Here is a 19,843-nt window from a genome sequence, read left to right as displayed (position 1 = left end):
AGCCGCAGAGAGCATTGAAGTTTTTAAGAAAAGGCTAAAGACCTATCTGTTTAACCTGGCTTTCAGCTTATTTTTTACTACCACTATTTATTTATTTTTATTTATCAATGTATTTATTTATTTATCCATTTTATCTTTATATTAACTTAAACTAGATTTTTCATGTGTTATTTTAATTAACCTTATTTCAATGTTTTATTGTTTATTGCTTTTATCAATATGTTTACTTTTTCATTCTTATTTTAATTTCTGGTGCTTCCTCAGTTGGGTCCTCCGCTTCTGTGTCGGCTGCTGTTCAGCCACTGCGACTTTGGATGGGAACCTGCATTACTGCTTATCTGTGGTGGAGCGGTCCCCGCCTGTGATGCTGCATTTGGCTGGTTATGCAGCTGTTCACAGAGAGGGAGATTCCAATTATTAGCGTTTCCAACATCTTGTTTTTGTGCTCAGCCTATTTCTCATTGTCTTTCCCCATCAGTTAGGGGGGTGGGAGGTGTGAAAGAAGTGGAGGGTTGTGTGTAGGTACGGGGAGGGGGGGCCCTATTTTTACATTTTTTTATTTTTGTGCTTGTTTATTTTAATTTTCAAGCTTGTTTTTATATTATTTATGTTGTTTTGTTTTAATGTTTGTGTTATACTTTTATATGAAAAGTGCTTTATAAATGAAGTTTGATTTGATTTGATTTGATTTGATTTGATTTGATTTGATTTGATTTGATTTGATTTGATTTGATTTGATTTGATTTGATTTTATCTATGTTGTGTGATATGTGGAGGAAATTATGGACCCAGGAGAGCTTTACAAAAGTGTGGAAAGTGTTACAGAGGTTTCTCTGTTAGGAGTTGCTTGTGTAACAAATGCAAATGTCGTACATTTTAGTCCTAACTAAGCAGACAAAACCCTTGAACCTTTACCCAATCCCCCAGGAGCGAATGCTTGCAGCAGAGAACATGACAGCCAGATTGCAGCAGTTTGAAGACCAGTTTAGTAAGAAATGTTTACTGGCATGAAAGTTTTTTTATTTCTCAAGAATAATTATGCGCTGACCAGCATTGTCAATGACAAGTGTGACAACATCAACCTAGAGGACTGATCTGAACAATCCTTGCTATGTATCTTTCATCACAAACTTGGTTTAGGTGGGGATGCAGATAATTTTACACCTTGAATTGCTTTGGTTTGGTCTCACACAAAGCAGAAAAAAGACTGAAATGGATCAAGCTGTCTGGAAAAATCCTACTATTCAAAAAGAGGCTCTTTTCGTACATGTACTGTATCGTGTCCAAGATAAATTCTGACAAAGATGGAGAGAAAAGACAGCCGGTACTGCAAGTCCTTGACCGATCATGCTTTTCTGAGCAATCCTCACTGTAACTTCACTGACAAGACCTTTTCTAACGTTTTAGTGCCTCCTGCTTTCATCCAACCAGCATGAGTGTGTGAGCCCCGTGTGGTTTTTGTAGGCTACTTAGGTTACCATTATGATGGGGTGAAAACAGGAAAAAATGTGGCTCTTCTGTATAACCCAATGTGATGAAAAAATATGACACTCATAGGGAATATGAATTGGTATAATGGCAACCAGGTGCAGTGAGCCCAGCTGTGTCCCACCTCTACAGGCAGGTTCCACTAAGGGCTGGATATCACCAATAACGTCCAGAATCGATTCCATTCACAATTTATTTTTAGATTCATTCGATCAGTTAGATTCGATTTTGAATTTGCAATGTTTACACATCTAGACATATCTGTATAGAAATACAGTAATAATATATATAAGTTTTGAAGATGTTCATATTAATCTGATACAGTTTACATTCTGTAAAACCTATCAGTGAAATAATAAACCGATGAGATTGTTATCACCATACAGTGTTATATGAAAAAACGGTGCTTCAGATCACAAATGCTTACTTTAAAAAAAATGTTTCCTTAATAGAGTTTGGAAAATGAGTATATTAATATCTATATACTCTATAAAAGCTGGTCATTTAGTCAGCAATTAGGTTTAGGTTGACTGAGCATTAGCATTAGCCGTCCTATGGGAAATTCCATTATATGTTAGCATCAAGCTAGCGGACTTCACCCTTAGTGCTTTTATGGCTTTCCTTTTCACTGGAAAAGGAAAGCCATAAAAGATTGATCCTTACTTTTATGGATCGATTATTGATTTATGAAGCTTGGATTGATTCAGATCGATTTATTGATTTTATCAACCCAGCTCTAACAAAATGGACATTTACAGATAGATCCTTTGGATAATTGATATGCATATGTACTGACTTAAACTGCACCAGAGTTTATTAGCAATGATCAGAGACCCTTAAGGTTAACCAGGGTTTCTCTGCTTGGTCCAAACGAGAGTTCTGGTGGAAAGCCCTCCAAGAATCAATGCCAAGACAACCCCATCCATACCTGGTGTGGTCAGGACGGTGGGCGCTCAGTTCGACCTTTGTAAAATACTGGCAGTCAAGACAGAAAATTATGAAAAATCTGTCTGAACAGAGAGAAGTGTACAAGTGTTTGATGTTTTAGGTTAGCATCGCTCTTGTCCTGGAAATCTGAAACATCTTTCTGCAAACACATATGTAAACTTTTTTAATAATCCAAATTGAGATTTCTGAAAACAGTGTCGCTTGGGAATTTCTATGGTATAAAGTTGAGTTATCGTACATAAATCTGTAGTCTTTGTCTCTTCTCCAAACAAGAAGGTGGATCAGTTCATTTCAACATTTCCAAAAGTTCACAAACATATTTTCTGTCCCTTAAAATTATCTTTGAAATGCTCAAGATGATACTCCAAAAGCAAAGAACATTGGTACCAAAGGTCTGCAATTTACAAAGTGAAGGGAAACCGAGTATTGTATCCTGAGGGCCGCATGTTCTACTGACCAGCTTCCTAATATCACAGCTACATTAGTTTTAATGACTGTTGTGTCAATAACCAATAGTGGAGGCATCCGAATACATTCTCTGGAGTTTCTGGAGCCGCATGCGACCTTCATGTGGTCAGGCTCAAGTGTAAACGGCACTAAAGAATTTGACTAAACTGATGGCTTCAAGGCTCTGGGGCTGACAGAATCTGACACTTCACCTGACTTTTGACAACACGCTGGTGAGAGCGGGGGGCAGGTGTGAGGGGAGAAGGGGATTTAGCTGTTAAAACATCCATCAATGAGGCGCTAGATCAGGCTGTGGAGGTGTGACAAGTGTGATGTAGCTCCAGGGAGGGTTGGAACTGTCTGGGTGGAAAAGATCTTAAACTATCTTCTCACTGTTTATTGGTGGAATGGAGACGCTGCTCTTAAAACAAAAGTCAATTATAATACTTGTGTGTCTCACAGAAAGCATCCTAGTCCTGGGCATCAAAGTGTCAGAAGGTTTATGCAAAGGTCTCTAAGCTTTAGTGACAGCTTTAGTCTTTTGTCTTCTCTATCAGGGTAGCAAACAAACAGAGAGAGGGCGATGACTGAAGTCTGCTGTTATTATGGATGTTAGTTTTCCAGCTCAGTAACTTTTGAACTGAGGAAGTCACACGAAGTGTCCGGAACAGCTGATGGCTCTGAGCCAGAAGGAGAACTGAAACCCCTCTTGTTGGACATTAAGGAGCAGTGTGGACATCTGTTAGGGTTGTGTAAACACATGACTGGGGTATGAGGTGGACAGAAATCCATTGTTCAGATGGACTGAAATGAGGTTTTGGATCAAGGTGAAGCGTTCAAATCCAAAAATGAACTGTAAACTTCAGCAGTGCTGTTTTTACTTGCCGCTCCACAGAAGGCGGTGCATGAACATACTCGTGCCACTCAGCCGCCGGCCCGAGGTTCTTCGGGCACATGCAACCCCTGTTGTGCAGCTGCGGGAGAGATGGTGTCCTCCATCTTGTTTTGCAACAGCGGACCAATGAGTTCACGTACTGTATAGATGTTGCACAGATGTTATTGGTGTGCTTGTGACGCTGCACTTACTGCGGAAAAGTCAAATCTAAATCATGTTATTAGCTAAAGTACTTTGGTATCAAAGGGTTGTCTGCATTTGTTGGCAGGAAACTACAAAGTGTTGCAGCTTGAGCCACTCACTCTTCAGTTTGGCTTCTGCCCTACTGAACTTCCAGGTGACCCAGCATGCTGCAGAAATTAACGTCCTGGTTTAACCATGACTTTGATCTCAAACCTGGTTTCTTTATTTTAGCAACTGCATTCATTTTCTGGTATTAACACCAGAGGTAAAACCACAAAATAAGACATCTTATGCCTCATGGCAAGAATTCATCCATCTAGACTTCTGTGAGTTGCTTCTGTTTCGATGCTTGTTATCTAGATAATATAGGAATGCCTTTCATGGTAATGAACTACTGTATGTTTTTCATGGGAAGGAAACAGCGTTTAATGACACGCACTTACAGGTACGCCACGTCTCTCAGTTCAAACCCCAACCGTTTGTGACATGATGGGGAAAGTGAATGGTTGCATTCTGACAGCATACCTGTATGTTAATGTTGAAAGTGTCAAGTAGATGTAAGAAGAATTTAATTGCTTATTACCAAATTTTAAAGGACCTATATCATACAAAACAACAATTTGAGTTTTAAGTGTGTTGTAATGTTCATTCCTCACAAAAACAACCCAAAGTGGTATTTTGATCCATTCATCTCTGAGTATTCCTCTATAAACCTGCTCTCTGAGCACCAGCCCCTCCCAACTCACCAAAACGAGTGGGTCCTCGCATTGTGACAACACAAAGTGAGGAACTGCCCCTTCCAGGAAGAGTCTGGCTGCCAATACACCCACTTTCTCCGTAGAGCTAGAGGTGTTATTATTATGTTTATATGCACAATACGGCTCTAGGATGATGTCATGCAATGGGCCCCACCCACAATGAGCAATAGGCGGAGCCTGCAAGATCGAGTCGTTTTACTTCCTGGTAGGAAAATGAGCTGCGACAAAAACTCTTATTTCATAAAAAAATGTTTTTTAGTGTGCCAAAGGTCATATATGATCATACATTTGGATACAGTTTACTCTGAAAGGCTTAAGACAAGCAGGATATAGACACTTTAAAATATGGTATTTCTGAGTTTTTATTGTAAAAAATAAACAATAGATGGAACAACCCAAGAGAATGATGGGGAAGTGAATCGCTGCCTCCCTAACAGATACCAATCTTTAAAAATAAAAGCTGTCTCTAAGCTTTTCTTTAACTAAAACATGGCTCCATAAAAAGCTGAGTATCCCTTGTCCTATCTTATGGGGTCCAGATGACCCGATCCTTACGTGGACGTGTTATTCCTACCATGACAAAGATGGATAAAGGTGAAGAGGATTTCCTGTAATCCATGGACACCAGTGAAGATCACAAATCGTTAAAGAAAAAAGGTTTAGTGCACTGTCTAGTGGGTCTAGATGACCCCACTGCCAATGTTATAGTGCCTAGGATAGCACAAGGGTTACACCCCAAATCTTTAAGGTTGGGCAGCTTCTTCCTTAGTTGTGACATTTTGGATTTTTGCTACATAAAGTTAACTGTTTGATAACATGAAGGAAATTTACTACCCTTTTTTATGAAAATGGTGTTTTTAAAATTCTTTTGACTTCTTTCTAATGATGGATGACATATGCAAAGAATTAAGCTCAAAGTTGCATTTCTGACTATTTATTCATACAAATCGTTGTGAAGGAGCAGATGAAAAAAATGTCTTTTGAAAAAGATCGTATTTGTGACAGAATAAAATCTGGTTGGGCCACAAACTTCCTGCTCCGCTATATTCTGTCAGACACTGTCAGACATATAGATCCATAAACGTCTTTGTTTTCCTCGTCTGAGCTGGAATCTGGACCAAAACTTTACACCCTTTTTGAGGTAGATTTTTATGAAGAAGCGGTTATGACCAGAGAGAGTGGTTATAGTTCTATTGGCTGGTTGGACAGGGTCCCCCATAAAGGCTGAGTAAGTGACCTTGTAGTGTCTAACTGCTCCCTTTCTACTGGTGGATGGGTCAAATACACAGAAGAAATTAACCTTTGGTGATGAATAAAGTACAAAAAAGAGCTTCATCTTCCATCTGCATCTCCCTTCCATTTCACTGTGCTTGATGTCTTTACGCTAAAATGTTGTGCTTTGTTGTGCGAACGTAAGGTTGGGCCTTTCTATCAAACACTGTGATCCTAGCATTTTTACAGACAGTCCAACCAAGTGCCGTTTTTGGAGGGAGAAGACTTTCTCCACTTTCTCCAGGCAGAACTTCTAAAGAGACATAGACCAAATCCAGATTCATCCCTTACCCCTCCGCCTCCTCCCTGTTGCTCTAATTTAGGGGCGTCTGGTGTTGTAGCTGTGTCCGAAAGTGTTTTTGAAGGAGGAGGCGTAGCGACCTAGTGCTGGGTATCCCTGCACCGTGTCCCACAGTGCCGTGGAAGAGAAACTATTTCTTCATGGGTTTTTGCTCTGAATTCCAGACGTTTACATTTAAGTGTCACTAATGCATTTATGTCGTAGCGTGACTTTTTAAAGTTGTAAAACCGATGTTATTATGTATTATCCAAGCGCTGGCAGCTAAGCGCTAACCTAGATGACCGGCGACTGTTGATGACGTCATCGATTGGAGTGACGTCTGGATTTGAAGAGACTATTTTTTCCACATCTCTCCCCTTGCAGTTTTCAGCAATACTTGATCAAATGTTGATGACTTCCTGTGTCAAATACCAACTGTGGCTTAAAGAACTACAGTTGTGGTCCTTCATGAAATGCCACTGAGCATTGCACGATCCAACCGATCATTCCATCCATGATTCTGTTGAGAATCATTTATTTGAATAGGGGGGACAGCGCATATTAATAAACATTTCTGTCAATATGCCAGAGTTAGACAAAGGGCTATTTTTCATCTGCAGTCCCTGTTGGATCGGATTTCGGCTTAGGAATAGTCTTTCTCGGTGCAGAGGGATGGACTCCAAACTGATATGGAGCAGGAAAAGTGAATCACAACATCAGCTCCCCTTCTGCTGAAAAAAAAACTTTTTTGAGGCTCTGCTGTAGGTTTCATAAAAAAGGCTAAAATCTTGGTAAACTCACGGTCATTGTTCTAAAAACAATGGACAAACAGGATCTGGATGCTGGACGACATCTGGACTAAAGGTTCTTTTATTACTTATCTTTTTTATTTATATTTTAATTTATTATTCTTGTATTATTCATTTTGTTGTTTTTTTTTAAATTTCACAAACATAATTACCAGTACAACAGAGATATATGCAGGCACTGTTGTCCCTCTAAAATGTTATTTCCAGATGAATAAAATCAAGTATTTAGGCAGAACTTAGGGAAAGATGAGGGTATTTCTCCAACAGCAATGGTAAGGAAACCCCATGTGGTAGTTTTATTCTGTCCGTGCTCTGCTTTAGTCCAAAAAAAAAACAAGGGGACAGCAGGAATTTGATTGATCTGCAGATGACGGTTTATCACACGGAGCAGCTGGAGATTGAGCCTCCATTCTTTAAAAGTTCCTCCACAGTTTTGTGAAGGATCTTGCTAAATATCACATATTAATGACAAAAAAAAATGTTAAAATATGTTGACTTTATTTTAAAAATAAAAGATTATCTTCCAAATGACAGTCTATACAAAAAACTATCGATGACTGTATACAGAAAGAAATCTGCAAATGTGAGTCATGAAATGTAAGGATCATGAGAAAACGACGGCTCTGCGCCTGACGGACAAACGTTCCTACAGCTGATGGAGTCATTCATCACCAAACCGGAGTAAACCCACTTTTTGATACATTTCCAACATAAACTATCACAGAGCCAAAGGTTTGGGTGCTGATGCCTGACATTCTGAGGGATAGTCAATCTTTTTGGTAAAACTATGAGCCTGTTGGAAAGATTTTCATCTCGCTTTTGGTAGGGATCTCCCGATCGGATCACACGCTTTCAGACTCCATCAAAATCAGATGCCGTTTCCCAATCAAGCTTGGATTTTTTTTAAATAAATATCTATATATATTTTGATCAATGTTGTGTATTTCAAGTTTGTTGTTTCCAATAAATGTCCCGGTCGAAGTCTGCATATCATGAACTTGACATATTAGGGCTGTAAAGCGCAGCAGGAGGCTAATAAAAATGGGAAGGTTAGCAAGATATTCACAGACAGAAACTCTTTAATAAATGTTTTAAACTCTCTTGCTTTTTGTCTTAACTTTAAACAAAGGTCAGGTTCTTGTTTCTCTGTAATGAATACGGCGCTCTCCGGCTGCCGGCAGAGAGGCGGCGGAGAATGAAAGCTCCAGGAGAAGTAAAGAATGCATAATCTCTCAGAAACAACCAAACCTAATAAACTGTTACAATGATCTAGTCATGGAAACTCACTGTAACATCCTTGTTTTTCACTTTTAATGAAGATATGATCACATCTGATTCGTAAAGAGGCAAAAGCTACAGTCCTCAAACTTTCTCCCATGACTAATTATTACTTTACTGTCCTGCTGCAACAAAGACTTAGGGAGAAAATTTTTCAAGTAAACATCATTATTATTCAAAAAGACACAAAGGAACTAATGCTACAGCAGTTCACAAACGTTCTCACGTGACTAAATATCACCTATTTTTACTAGTTTCTAGTTTACAATTTTATTTAGTTATTAGTTGCACTATTTTTGCTTAATTGTCACAATTGTGTTCTGTTTGAATGTTAAATAATAAAATAAAGTGAATAAAATACAAAATAGGGACCAATCTGGATCACTTTATTTCCTATTTTAAAATGTGTTTTACAAAAGTATCAGATGGAGACTCAATATCGTTTTAAAATCAAATGACTCGGAATCGGATCAGGGACAAAAAAACTCTGATCTGGACATTTGGCTGCTTGACCAAATCAAGATCTCTGAGTTCATCTGAGTGATGACATCTCCAATAAAACACCATAAAAATAAACCGCTCAGAATGAAGCAGTGGTTTCTAAAACTGCTGTTTTCCTAGCATCTTTCTTCACGGATGCTGTGAAAGCAGCCAACAGCAGGTCAGGCCAGCGGAGCAGTTTGTAAAATGTCTACCTAATAAAGGGAAAAATGGGTCTTAAATGCCTGCTTCGGTGTTGACAGCATCATGAGAAGAAAGCTGCTAACACGCTCCTCACCCACACCTACCCCAACATTCACACCCCCTCCCAGGCAGACAGTGGTAAATACTGACCCCACACACACTCGGCACACAATCACCCCATAACAGAGCGAGCATTAACCTGAGAGGATGGGAGGTAAAGGCGTCTCGAGCCCAGTCTGACCGGGGATCTTCACATATTTGAGTGTTTGCTGACACTGATATCCACCGGCGTGTCACACACGACTTAGTGGTAACCATATCTGCCTGCGGGGCCCCAACTTATGACTTCCATCTACCCTCTGCTGACAGCTGACCATGGGGAGTGATGAATGGAGAGGTCATGTAGCTGGTGAGCACACGGAGCAACTGATATGTATGTTCTGACATGAACACCTGGACAAGGTTTAAGTGCTTTCATGATTATACAGCTGCCGTGACATTAAAATTACATTACATGTAATAACGTACACATTTCTCAGGTTTCATGGTCTTATTTATTGCGTTTGCCTCCAATAAAGATGTTTGCAGGAATGACGCTTCATTTTGGATTATTAAATGCAAACATTGCCTGCTTAAAGTTCAGTTTGTCAGTTCTAGAATTTAAAAAAATGTTTTGAAATTTGAAAAACATTAAGCATAAACTAGTTTAAAAAAAACTAAACTGTTGTGGAAGGTCTTAAAATCCAAAGAGAAAGATAAACTGGTTTGAGGGACGCAGGGTGAGAGCTTACACGACCATTGTAACAGCTGGCTCAGCAAATGTGAGAACTGAACTGATGACGTCCTCCCCAAAAACCCCTCCCTATCATGAAACTGCCCAGTTGAAGATTTATTGCTGTTGCATGAGTTTCACAGAGCTTTGACTGCCAGCAGCAATCCAGTATTCCCAGGTTGGTCCTCAGAGGAACAAGCGGGAGCAAGTTTTGGTTGGCTCGTTGTTCTTTTTGGATTAAGCCTGGATGTTGTTACATGCCACTTTTAAATCAGCACCGCGTGAAGAGCATTCCCATCCACCCACACAACACCCCTTCACTTTTCATGAAGCCACACAGACAGCTGACTGTGTGGTAACTCATCAAACCCAGACACGCTGCTCTTCTGCTGTGCGTAAAAGTCATGCGCACTCAGGACTTTGGCTTCACCTGAAACGCGCCGTGTTTCTCCAAGACAGAACAAGGAAACCTTCTGCAAAACATCATACTATCATCCAACTAACATATAATTGCTTTTTAAAATCAAACATAACGGAGGGACCGTCTTTACACCTTAGAACAGAATTACGCAAAGAAAAGCCAGAGCTCCGCTTAGAAACGCGTCATTATGTAGTTTGGACATGCAGGATCCTCACAAAAGACATCAAAGCATCACTTTGGACTTTATGCTGGACAATAAAGCCAATATCGACTTACCGGCCACGCGAACTGAAAGGGAATGACGATTTTCCCTGCGTCATGGTTCCGGTTCTGTCCTGATTTCTGGTCACTCTTGAAGCGAAAAATATTCCCACCAAAAACCTTCGTGATCTCGGAGCCGTACGTGCACGCTCCCGTGGTCGTGACCTCGGTTTGGTATTCCTTTAAGCACACTCGGAAGTAGGTGTCGCACTCGTCCTCGCCGCAGAAGCCGCCGGCCGCGCTGCGCGTGGAGTCGCAGCAGTCCCCGCTCAGGAGCTGCCCCCGGGGGTTGTCCAGCGACAGCAGCTGGAGCTCAAAGTACCCCGTGCACTGAGACACCTGAGGGGTAGAGGGGGAGAGACGGGGGCTCACAGCTGCTCATGAACACATGGCATGCACACAGTAACGGGAAACAGCAAAAGATGGCATCGAACCGTTAGAATCTGAAGTCTAAACTAAATGTCCAGGGGAAAGTGCGCTTTCTTTACGCGCGGACCAAGTTTGACCCTCTGGACCAGAACTCCGGTTCAGTTCTGTCCACATTCTAGTCACCAACATCACTGTGAAGACAAGTTCTAAAGCGCCGTGTTTCTGCTGCGCTCCAGCTTTAGGGTCCCTTCTCAAAGGCGCAGCTGTCTAAGCTGCGTGTAAGAGCGCACAGTGCGCGTGCATGCATTTTCTTTTATCTTCCCAGGACATTTTTACATTTTGAAAGTTAAAAAACAGCAGAATGTGTTGAAAGAGGCAGGTCACTCTCTGCAGTCCACATGGCGAACACGCCACCTGTCTCCAGGACGCGTCATCATGAAGTTCTCACCTCTGCCCACACTGTCAACAGAAAACACACCACCGAGAAGCGGTGCGGTTTCACGGGATGCTTCCACATGTCTCCCCGGTGTTGGCTTTCATGAGGGAAAAGTGTCCCGCGGAGGCGGAGAGGCGCGCCTGCTCCCGGGATGCCTGCAGGGTTGGATGCGCGCTGCAGCGGTTTGGTCCACACACGGTCAGTCACGCGCGCACAGTCTGCTCCGCTCCGCGCCGCCGCTCGAGGCTCTGAGCAGCAGTGAGGAGGAGAAGCGGCGCGGCTCTGCTGTCAGAGACGGAACCAGGCGTGGGATGTGATCGACACCCCACCAACCAATGACGGGCCAGCCGTCAGTGCGGACCTCACCGTTTACAGCCAATCAGAAACAGGGGTGGGGGCGGGAACAGAGAGCAGGAGATCTCGGAGCTTATTTCCACGCTAGAGCTTGTCTGCGATCCACACAGCATCTCTTTGTGTTTCATTACAAATGTCAATGTCCGAGGAGAATCCCAGAAAAAACCCTCCTGTAGCTCCAGGGAGCTGCGAGGAGCTGCGCAGAATCTCCTGCTCTCTCTCCTGCAGGAGATGTTGCAGGAGTCCCTCTTTCTTACGCCCTGAAGCCCCTCACCAAACTTTTTTCCAGCTCCTCCTCGGGCATCTTTTCACAGCTTTGCATGCTCCTTCATCTTCATGGATTTCTTTTTCCTAAATCGTTTCTTCAGCTGCGGGTTTTACGCACAGATGGATTCTCAGCATCAGTGTTTCATGTGAAAACAAACATTTCCAACTTTAAAGGAACCACAGGTCATCACTCATCACGTTCAGACTGAAACTTGGAACCTTCAGACACCAGTTTCGGAAGGACTCTTCAAGACTGGCCGGTCTGAAGGACAACGGGGCCGTTAGCGCCCTCTACCGGCCGCTCTACCTTCCCAACAGTATTGGTAGAAATGCAGAAATGTCTTTTGTGTATAAAAGCGATTCTGCAGCATAATAAAAAATAGAAGTCAAAACCAGAAATGCTTTTTCATTTTCAAAATAAAGCTGCATTTTTTGACTCAAAATTAAGATGAAAAGCAATCCACCAAAATGCTTTTTCATTTTCTTCTTCAACACTGCTTATTCTGTCACTTAATTAAGATGATAAAGAAAAGGGTATTTGACATTTCATTCGCAGGGTGGATGTTAAAATGAAAATGCAATCCCTTCTTTGCATTTTCATTTTATTATGACACAGAATAAGCGGTTTTTAAGTAGAAAATGAAAAAGCATTTTGAAGTATTGATTTTTAATTTTAATTTTGAGTCATTTGATGCCGTTACATTTTGAAAATGAAAAAGCATTTCTGTTAATCCATTTAATGATCAAATTAGAATTTTTTTTAACTTTTTGAAAATGAAATTTACACAATTTATCAATGACACTCTTTTCCTTAGATCCTAATCATGCGATGTAAGGATGTGAACAACACTTTGATTGACAGCAGATACATTCACATTTCTGCCACGGCACTAGCGCTCATCATCATCTATCAAAGGAGGCGTCGGCGCCTTCTTCAGGTCGTGGAGCGGCGAGCTCCTTACATGTGGGAGGGACTACAGATGATGTTTGGTGATTTTCCAGAGGAGCTGTGGATCCAACAATTCCACATGACATGCTCCACTTCTGATGAGCTGTGACACAAGAAGGGCATCGCCATCCGGTTGTTGGTCACATGACTCATTTAATTTAAAAAGTGTTTTCATTGCAGTTTTGTGAAATGTGTCCATTTAGAGTTTTTTTTTTTTAAATTGGAGTGTTTTCATCAAGCAAATTTCATTCATTCATTCATTTTCTATACCATTTTATCCCTTTCGGGGTCACGGGGCTGCCGGAGCCTCACCGTTTACAGCCAATCAGAAACAGGGGTGGGAGCGGGAACAGCGAGCAGGAGATCTCAGAGCTTATTTCCACACTAGAGCGATCCACACAGCATCAGGCTGGGGGGGCACCCTGAACAAGTCGCCAGTTTTTTGCAGGGTAGAATGTCCTCAATCACACACCCATTCACTCCCACACTCACACCTATGGTCAATTTAGAGTTGCCAATTAACCTATGAAGCATGTTTTTGGATGGTGGGAGGAAGCTGGAGATCCTGGAGAGAACCCACACATACAGGGGGGGAACATGCAAACTCCACACAGAAAGGTCCCCCATTGAAGCTGTTTTTTACATCCCCCAGCCGGGACTTGAACTGGGAGCCTTCTTGCTGTGAGGCAAGAGCGCTAACCACTGCGCCACCGTGCACATCAAAAATCCAATTTTTGTAATTTCATAGTTAATGGAAAGGCAGCTAATGACTACTAATAGGCTGGAATCTCCCATTAATCCATGAATGTGCTGCCAGACAGTGGATGTAGTTCCTGAATTCCCCCACATTCACCTGGTAAGCAAACAACTTCCACTCATCAACGCTGTGCTTTGTTGAAATTCAGGGTCAAATTTGATCAAACGTTCGGACCTGAACCCTCAGGGATTGTGAGGGCCAACGGGGTGGGTCAACACAGTCTTGCATGGCGAGTCATGGATGGACAGCGGCTTCTCCCCACACAGACCGCTCTGCTGCAGCTCGGCTTGTGCAGATGATAAATCCCGTCTGCAGTTGGATCGGTAATCTGCAGTCTGACAGGTGGCCTCTGCAGCTGGTGTTTCCTCTAAAGGAGGCAGGTGCAAACACACAGACAGTTTGTGTGGTGCTTGCTCACTGACGCACAAATGTTGTGTGCATAAATATTAACCATGGTAGCATTGAAAGTGTTTCTTATAAAGACAAGCTGAGGAAAGGACAACAACGATAGCATATAAATATTTGATATGTGATTGTGGTTTAACACATTCAAAACAAAAACATGCACTGATCACAAACAGAGTGCATAGGATTGCTGCTCTGTGTCTTTGTTTACACGGTCCCTTCCTTCTTTTCTTGCACAGCCTTTTTTTACACGATGATTTGGTTTCATCTCCTGCTGTTAAAAACAGTTCATTGTCTCAACCCACAAGTGATTTTTTTGTTGTTGCTGTAGTGTAATGATGCAGTTGATAGAAAAGCATTTTAGAGATTTTACTTTTTCATTGTCATAGATGGATAGACAAACAACAGATCTCTGTTGTTTTGAAAGGGCAGAAAACATTCAGGTCATTAAAACTGAAAGTTATGACTGCATATGGATGTGAATGAGGTGATGTGAAACTGAACTTTGACAGAATGTACGTCTTTTTCCTTAAAAAGCTGTCCCAGCACCTTGTGCAGAGGACAAACACGTAGTGCGCACTGATGGAACATTTCTGAATGAATTCATTGAGATCCTTTTTTAGAGGCTTGTTTCGATATTTTGGAGACAGATGAAGGATTAGGAAATCTAAAGGCACAGAAAAGACGAAACAAGAACCCTGCGGAAGGTGAAACACGTCTGTCAGGGATGGTGTGTGTGATTGATTCTCATGATTATGAGATCTGTTCACTGTCAAATACTTTGAATTGTTTATCAAGACAAATTCATCTGAACAAAACCCTCAAAATAGTTTTGGAAAAAAATGATGGGAGATGAAAAACGGACAAGAAGATGTTAATTTTGCGTTGCCTCTTTCCTGCTTGTTTCCAAAACCCTAATACCTTTTCATGTTCAACTGCAGGGCTGCACTGTGGTGTAGTGGTTAGCACTTATGTCTCTCAGTGAGAAAGCTCTAACCTTCAGTCCAGCTTCTTACTGACCAAAACCAATTAAGCCATCAAGCTATTATTTATTCATAACATGGACCTTTTGAATATTTGCAATAAAATTCTTGTCGTCTTCTTTGTATAAAATTTTTTACTTTTATAGCACTTCATAGACATTCTTTCAAAAATGTCTATGCTGCAGCAGATTTACTTAAATGAAAGTGCAAGAAATTCAAATGTAACATGGCAGTTTCCATCACTATGAAGAATTGTTTTTTAAATCTGTATGAGCTTTAAGTTCATTTTAATATCAAACCACAATCGTTAGCATTTTTCTACATAACTGAAGAGCCACAATGGCAGGATGAAGGAGCCACATGAGGCTGCTGCTGCTGCAGCGGCGGCGGCAGCGTGGCGGCACTGAAGGACAGTTTTAAAAAACAGGTTCCAGGAAGAAGCTCTCTCGTCTCATCAGTCATTTCCACAATTGTGCCTTTAGTCGGTTAAATGCTATAGAACATTTAACCCATAGTTTTCCTGTTTCTCTTTCTTTATTATAGTGTCTTCCTCCATTTCCTGCCGCTTAACTCCTTCTGCAATGTTTCATCTATTTCAACCATTCAAGTATTCAAATGTTCAACTCTTTCATCTTTTTCCAGCTATGACCTTTGGTCCTTCAAATCCTTGAACTTTTCCAGATATTCCAGGATTTCCAGGATTTTTGCCTCCATTGAAATACATGGGGAATCCTTGGTGCAGAAGCTCGCTGGTTCGATACCCGGCTCTGGCTTTTTTCACAAAAATATCCATTATGTTATTGTGCTGTTTTCACTTTATTCATAGTCAACTTTGATCATTTCTTTACTTATTGTTTCCTTTTTTTTCAATTATTCCCCTTTAAGTTTCATTTTCATTCATTTTCAATACAGCTCCTTCTAGTTCATTCTAGTGTTGCTTTGATTTGTCTGAGACTGTCTGCGAGTCCTCATATGAACGTCTGAGCGGCGTTTCCAGTTTTGAAACAAGGCGATTGTCTCCAGTCATTCTGATCAGTGACTTGCTGCGTCTACAAATGTGCTGAAGAAGAGGAGGCTGGTGTGTTCGTCCACTGAGCAGGGAATACAGAGGCGGGAAAAAAGAAGCAAATTGCATTCTTTAGTCTAGTGCACAATATAAGCTTTATTTATGCGAGATAAGAGCCGTTTCGTTCACGACCGACTCGTCACAGTTTAGTTCAGTCTGCCTTTCTTGTTCCTGTAGACATAAATAAAAAGGGCTGTTATTAATTACAAAAAACTCTAAAAGCAGGAGTATGCACATCCTGAAATCAAAAAAACAAATCTTTTCCTGAAAAAATATGAACATGGTGAACCGTAATTTAAGTAGGAGGCATTGTTGCACGTGGAAACTTGTAAAATGCTAAGAAAATAACGGCAATTGCGGTGACGAAGAAAAATCAAAGACAGTGGGTGGAGCGCGTTTAACCCCGCCCACGTTAGGCCACGCCTCTGTCTGCACACTGCCAGCCAGGGGTAGTTGAGTCACCGGAGTCCAAACATTTTGCAAAGAGGGTCCGAATGGTGAGGTTCATTCATTCATCTTATTCCGGTTATCCCTTTTGGGGTCACAGGGGTGGCGGAGCCACTTATGGGCAAAGGTGGGGGACACCCAGGACAGGTCGCCAGTCTGTTGCAGGGTCACACATATCACACACCCATGCACACTCACATTCACACCCACGGACAATCGGTGAGGTGAAAAGGAAAATATTTAACTAACAGTTTTATTACAAGGGAGTGCTTTTTATTGTTTCACATAAAACAGATTTACATTAAAAAAAATATGAAAATTACTGCGAATTTCTAATTTGAAGACCGGAATAAAAAAAGAAAAGAAAAAGTCTATGGGGAAAAAATGCTTTTGTCAACATTAAATCTGGATTTGTTTGAAATGTCATATATGTTCCTCTGTTAAATGCTCAATGTCAACTCCTAAATTTGAATAATGGGAACAGGAAAATAACCGTGATGTAATTCAGAAGAACAAACTACTGTGGTTTTGATCAGAGGACAAATAAATCTGTTCTTTTCTGCTTGGAATGTACGTCAGCCATCATAATAAAGAAATCGTATTTCTTAGAAGGTTCTGAGGCTGCAGATTATTGATTTTATGACAGGAGCCTGCGGGGCAAAGGAAGGTTGAAGGCAGGTCACATGTGGCCCATGGGCCAGACTTTGGACATGCCTGGTCTAAGCCCACAGTCAGGATGGAGGAGGAGACACAAAGACAACTCATAATGCATCTGAACTGAGACAATCTTCTGTTGACTTTTTGGTTCTGGATGAGTCTTCAAAAAAGCTGCTGCTCATTCAGAACTCTGCTGCCAGAACCACAACCAGAACCAGAACCAGGGGAACTGACTTACTCCTGTTAATAAGTCCTTGCACTGGTTACCATGTCCATTGCTTTTTCATTGTTGCTGCTAGTTTATCAATCACTCGATGTTGTTGGAACACTTGTCTGGTTTGCCGTGATGCACAAACTAAAACCAACATCTGTGTTTTCTGGCAGACGCGGATAATGAAACCAGGCAGGTTTAGAGATGACAGAGAAGGAGGGTCTGAGGGCAGGGATGCTCAGGTTAGTCTGTATAGTTGGTTGAATGCTGTAAAGCATTCATTGGTTGAATGCTGTAAAGCATTCAACCCTTTGTTTTCCTGTTTCTCTTTATTTGGTTGAATGCTGTAAAGCATTCAACCCTTTGTTTTCCTGTTTCTCTTTATTTCTTTATTGGTTGAATGCTGTAAAGCATTCAACCCTTTGTTTTTCTGTTTCTCTTTATTATTTATTACGCTCATCTTCCGCCGTTTTTCGGCACTTAACTCCTTCTACAATTTTCAACCGATTTTAACCATTCAACTTTTAAAATGTTCAGCTCTTTTACCTTTTTTCTGCTATGACTTTTGGTACTTCTAATCCTTGTACTTTTTAAGATATTCCAGTTTTTCCGGGAATTTTTGCCCTATTAAAATGCATTGGAAAGTTATGGTGCAAGAGGTTCCCGGATCGACACCCGGTTCGGACACTTGAAATTTTTCTACCATTCAAATTTTTAAATGTTCAACTCTTTAAACTTATTACAGATATTACTTTTGGTCATTCAAATCATTAAAATTTTTAAGATATTCCAGGATTTTGCAGGATTTTTGCTCCATTAAAATACATAGGGAATTCTTGTGCTTAACCTTTTTTACAGGTTTTCACCTTTTTTAACCATTTTACTTTTAAAATGTTGAGCTCTTTCAGCTCAGTTCAGCCATTTATTTTACAAATTAAGCTTTCTTTCAGCAATACAGCATTCAACCCTGCATTTTCTTCTGGAAATGCAGCTCCTTCTAGTTGGTTGAATGCTGTATAGCATTCAACCCTTTGTTTTCCTCTTACGCTATCTTCCGCCGTTTTTCGGCACTTAACTCCTTCTACAATTTTCAACCTATTTTAACCATTCAACTATTAAACTGTTCAGCTCTTTCAGCTTATTACTGCTATGACTTTTGGTTTTTCCAATCCTTGAACTTTTTAAGATATTCCAGGATTTTCCATGATTTTTTCTCCATTGAAATACATGGAGAATTTTTCGTGCAGAAGTTCACAGTTAAACTTCTTCTACAATTTTTCACCTATTTTAACCATTCAACTTTTAAAATGTTCAGCTCTTTCATCTTATTCCAGCTATGACATTTTGTCCTTCAAATCCTTGAACTTTTCCAGATAGTCCCGGTTATTCCCGGATTTTCCAATATTTTTGCTCCATTGGCCACACCTTTGCTTCTTTAAACAATTGTAACTTTAACATTCTTTTGGCTAGAGACACCGTTCAAACATTGAAATGTTCACAAGGTTTTGGACTTCAATATAAGGCTCAAAATTATTATGGGATGGCAACACCACCTACAGTTTGGCGGCCATTTTTTGCCAAAATGTGAGGCAATTTTAAACTTCTTCAAACTTTCACCTATTTCAATCATTCTACTATTTCAATGTTCAACTCCTTCAGCTTATTCCTTTCAGCTATTACTTTTGGTCCTTCAAATCTTTGAACTTTTCAAGATTTTCCAGGATTTTCCAAGATTTTCGCTCCATTTAAATACATTGAGAATCCTTGAAAACCTTTGGTTCTTTCAACCATTGTAACTTCAACATGCCTTTAGCTAGAGATACCGTTCAAACGTTAAATTGATCACAAGGCTTTGGACTATAAAATAGGTTTAGAAATCATTATGGGATGTCGACACAACCTACTGTTTGGTGGCCATTTTTTGACCAAATCTGAAGCAAATATTGCATTTAACTTCATCCATGGCTGGAACTGAACATATTGATATTCACTGGATCTGGACATATAAGGAATGTGGGCGTGGTTAGCAAACAAACTTCGTTGCTATGGACGTCCAAAGGTTTACTTTTTCTGATTTGTCTGAAACTGACGTCGATTGGTTCGTCATCCCCAGGCGACCCAAACATAAAATGGTTGCTATGGAGATAGAATTAATAGAAAAGCCGCCATTTTGAAAAAAGTGGATTTTCTATCAACTTAGACATGTAGCTTTTACCAATATGATACTCTCAAACAATGTGTTTTTTTGAGTCGGTTGATGATGCTGATTCCAATGCTAGCACTTTTAGCCATTTTAGCAACATCTTCAAATTTTCAACAGTTCAGCCATTTTATCAACAATTTCAGCTTTAATGCTTAACTCCTTCTACAAATTTTGACCTATTTTAGACATTCTACTATTACAATGTTCACCTTTTTCAGCTTATTCCTACTAGGACTTTTGATC

At 40.6% G+C, this 19,843-nt stretch overlaps 1 protein-coding gene across 4 annotated transcripts in view; it reads right to left on the bottom strand.

The window, feature by feature from the left end:
* LOC101163046 (protein jagged-2) overlaps nt 1-11,576 on the bottom strand; it is a 69,015-nt gene extending 57,439 nt beyond the window's left edge. For all 4 annotated transcript variants that reach the window (XM_020713456.3, XM_011490664.4, XM_020713457.3 and 1 more), the window contains exons 1-2: nt 11,314-11,576; nt 10,512-10,835 (exon numbers count right to left, since the gene is read on the bottom strand). In XM_020713456.3, coding sequence (XP_020569115.1) covers nt 10,512-10,835; nt 11,314-11,382 — 393 coding nt within the window. In that variant the 5' untranslated portion in view covers nt 11,383-11,576. The remainder of the gene's footprint in view (nt 1-10,511; nt 10,836-11,313) is intronic.
* Nucleotides 11,577-19,843: the final 8,267 nt, after the last annotated feature.

Source organism: Oryzias latipes, chromosome 22 (genome assembly GCF_053564925.1).
Source record: "Oryzias latipes strain Hd-rR chromosome 22, Olatipes_Hd-rR_3.1".
NCBI classification, from domain to species: Eukaryota; Metazoa; Chordata; class Actinopteri; order Beloniformes; family Adrianichthyidae; genus Oryzias; species Oryzias latipes.
Note: the sequence above shows the minus strand (reverse complement) of the source record. Positions and strands in the feature narration are given on the sequence as shown.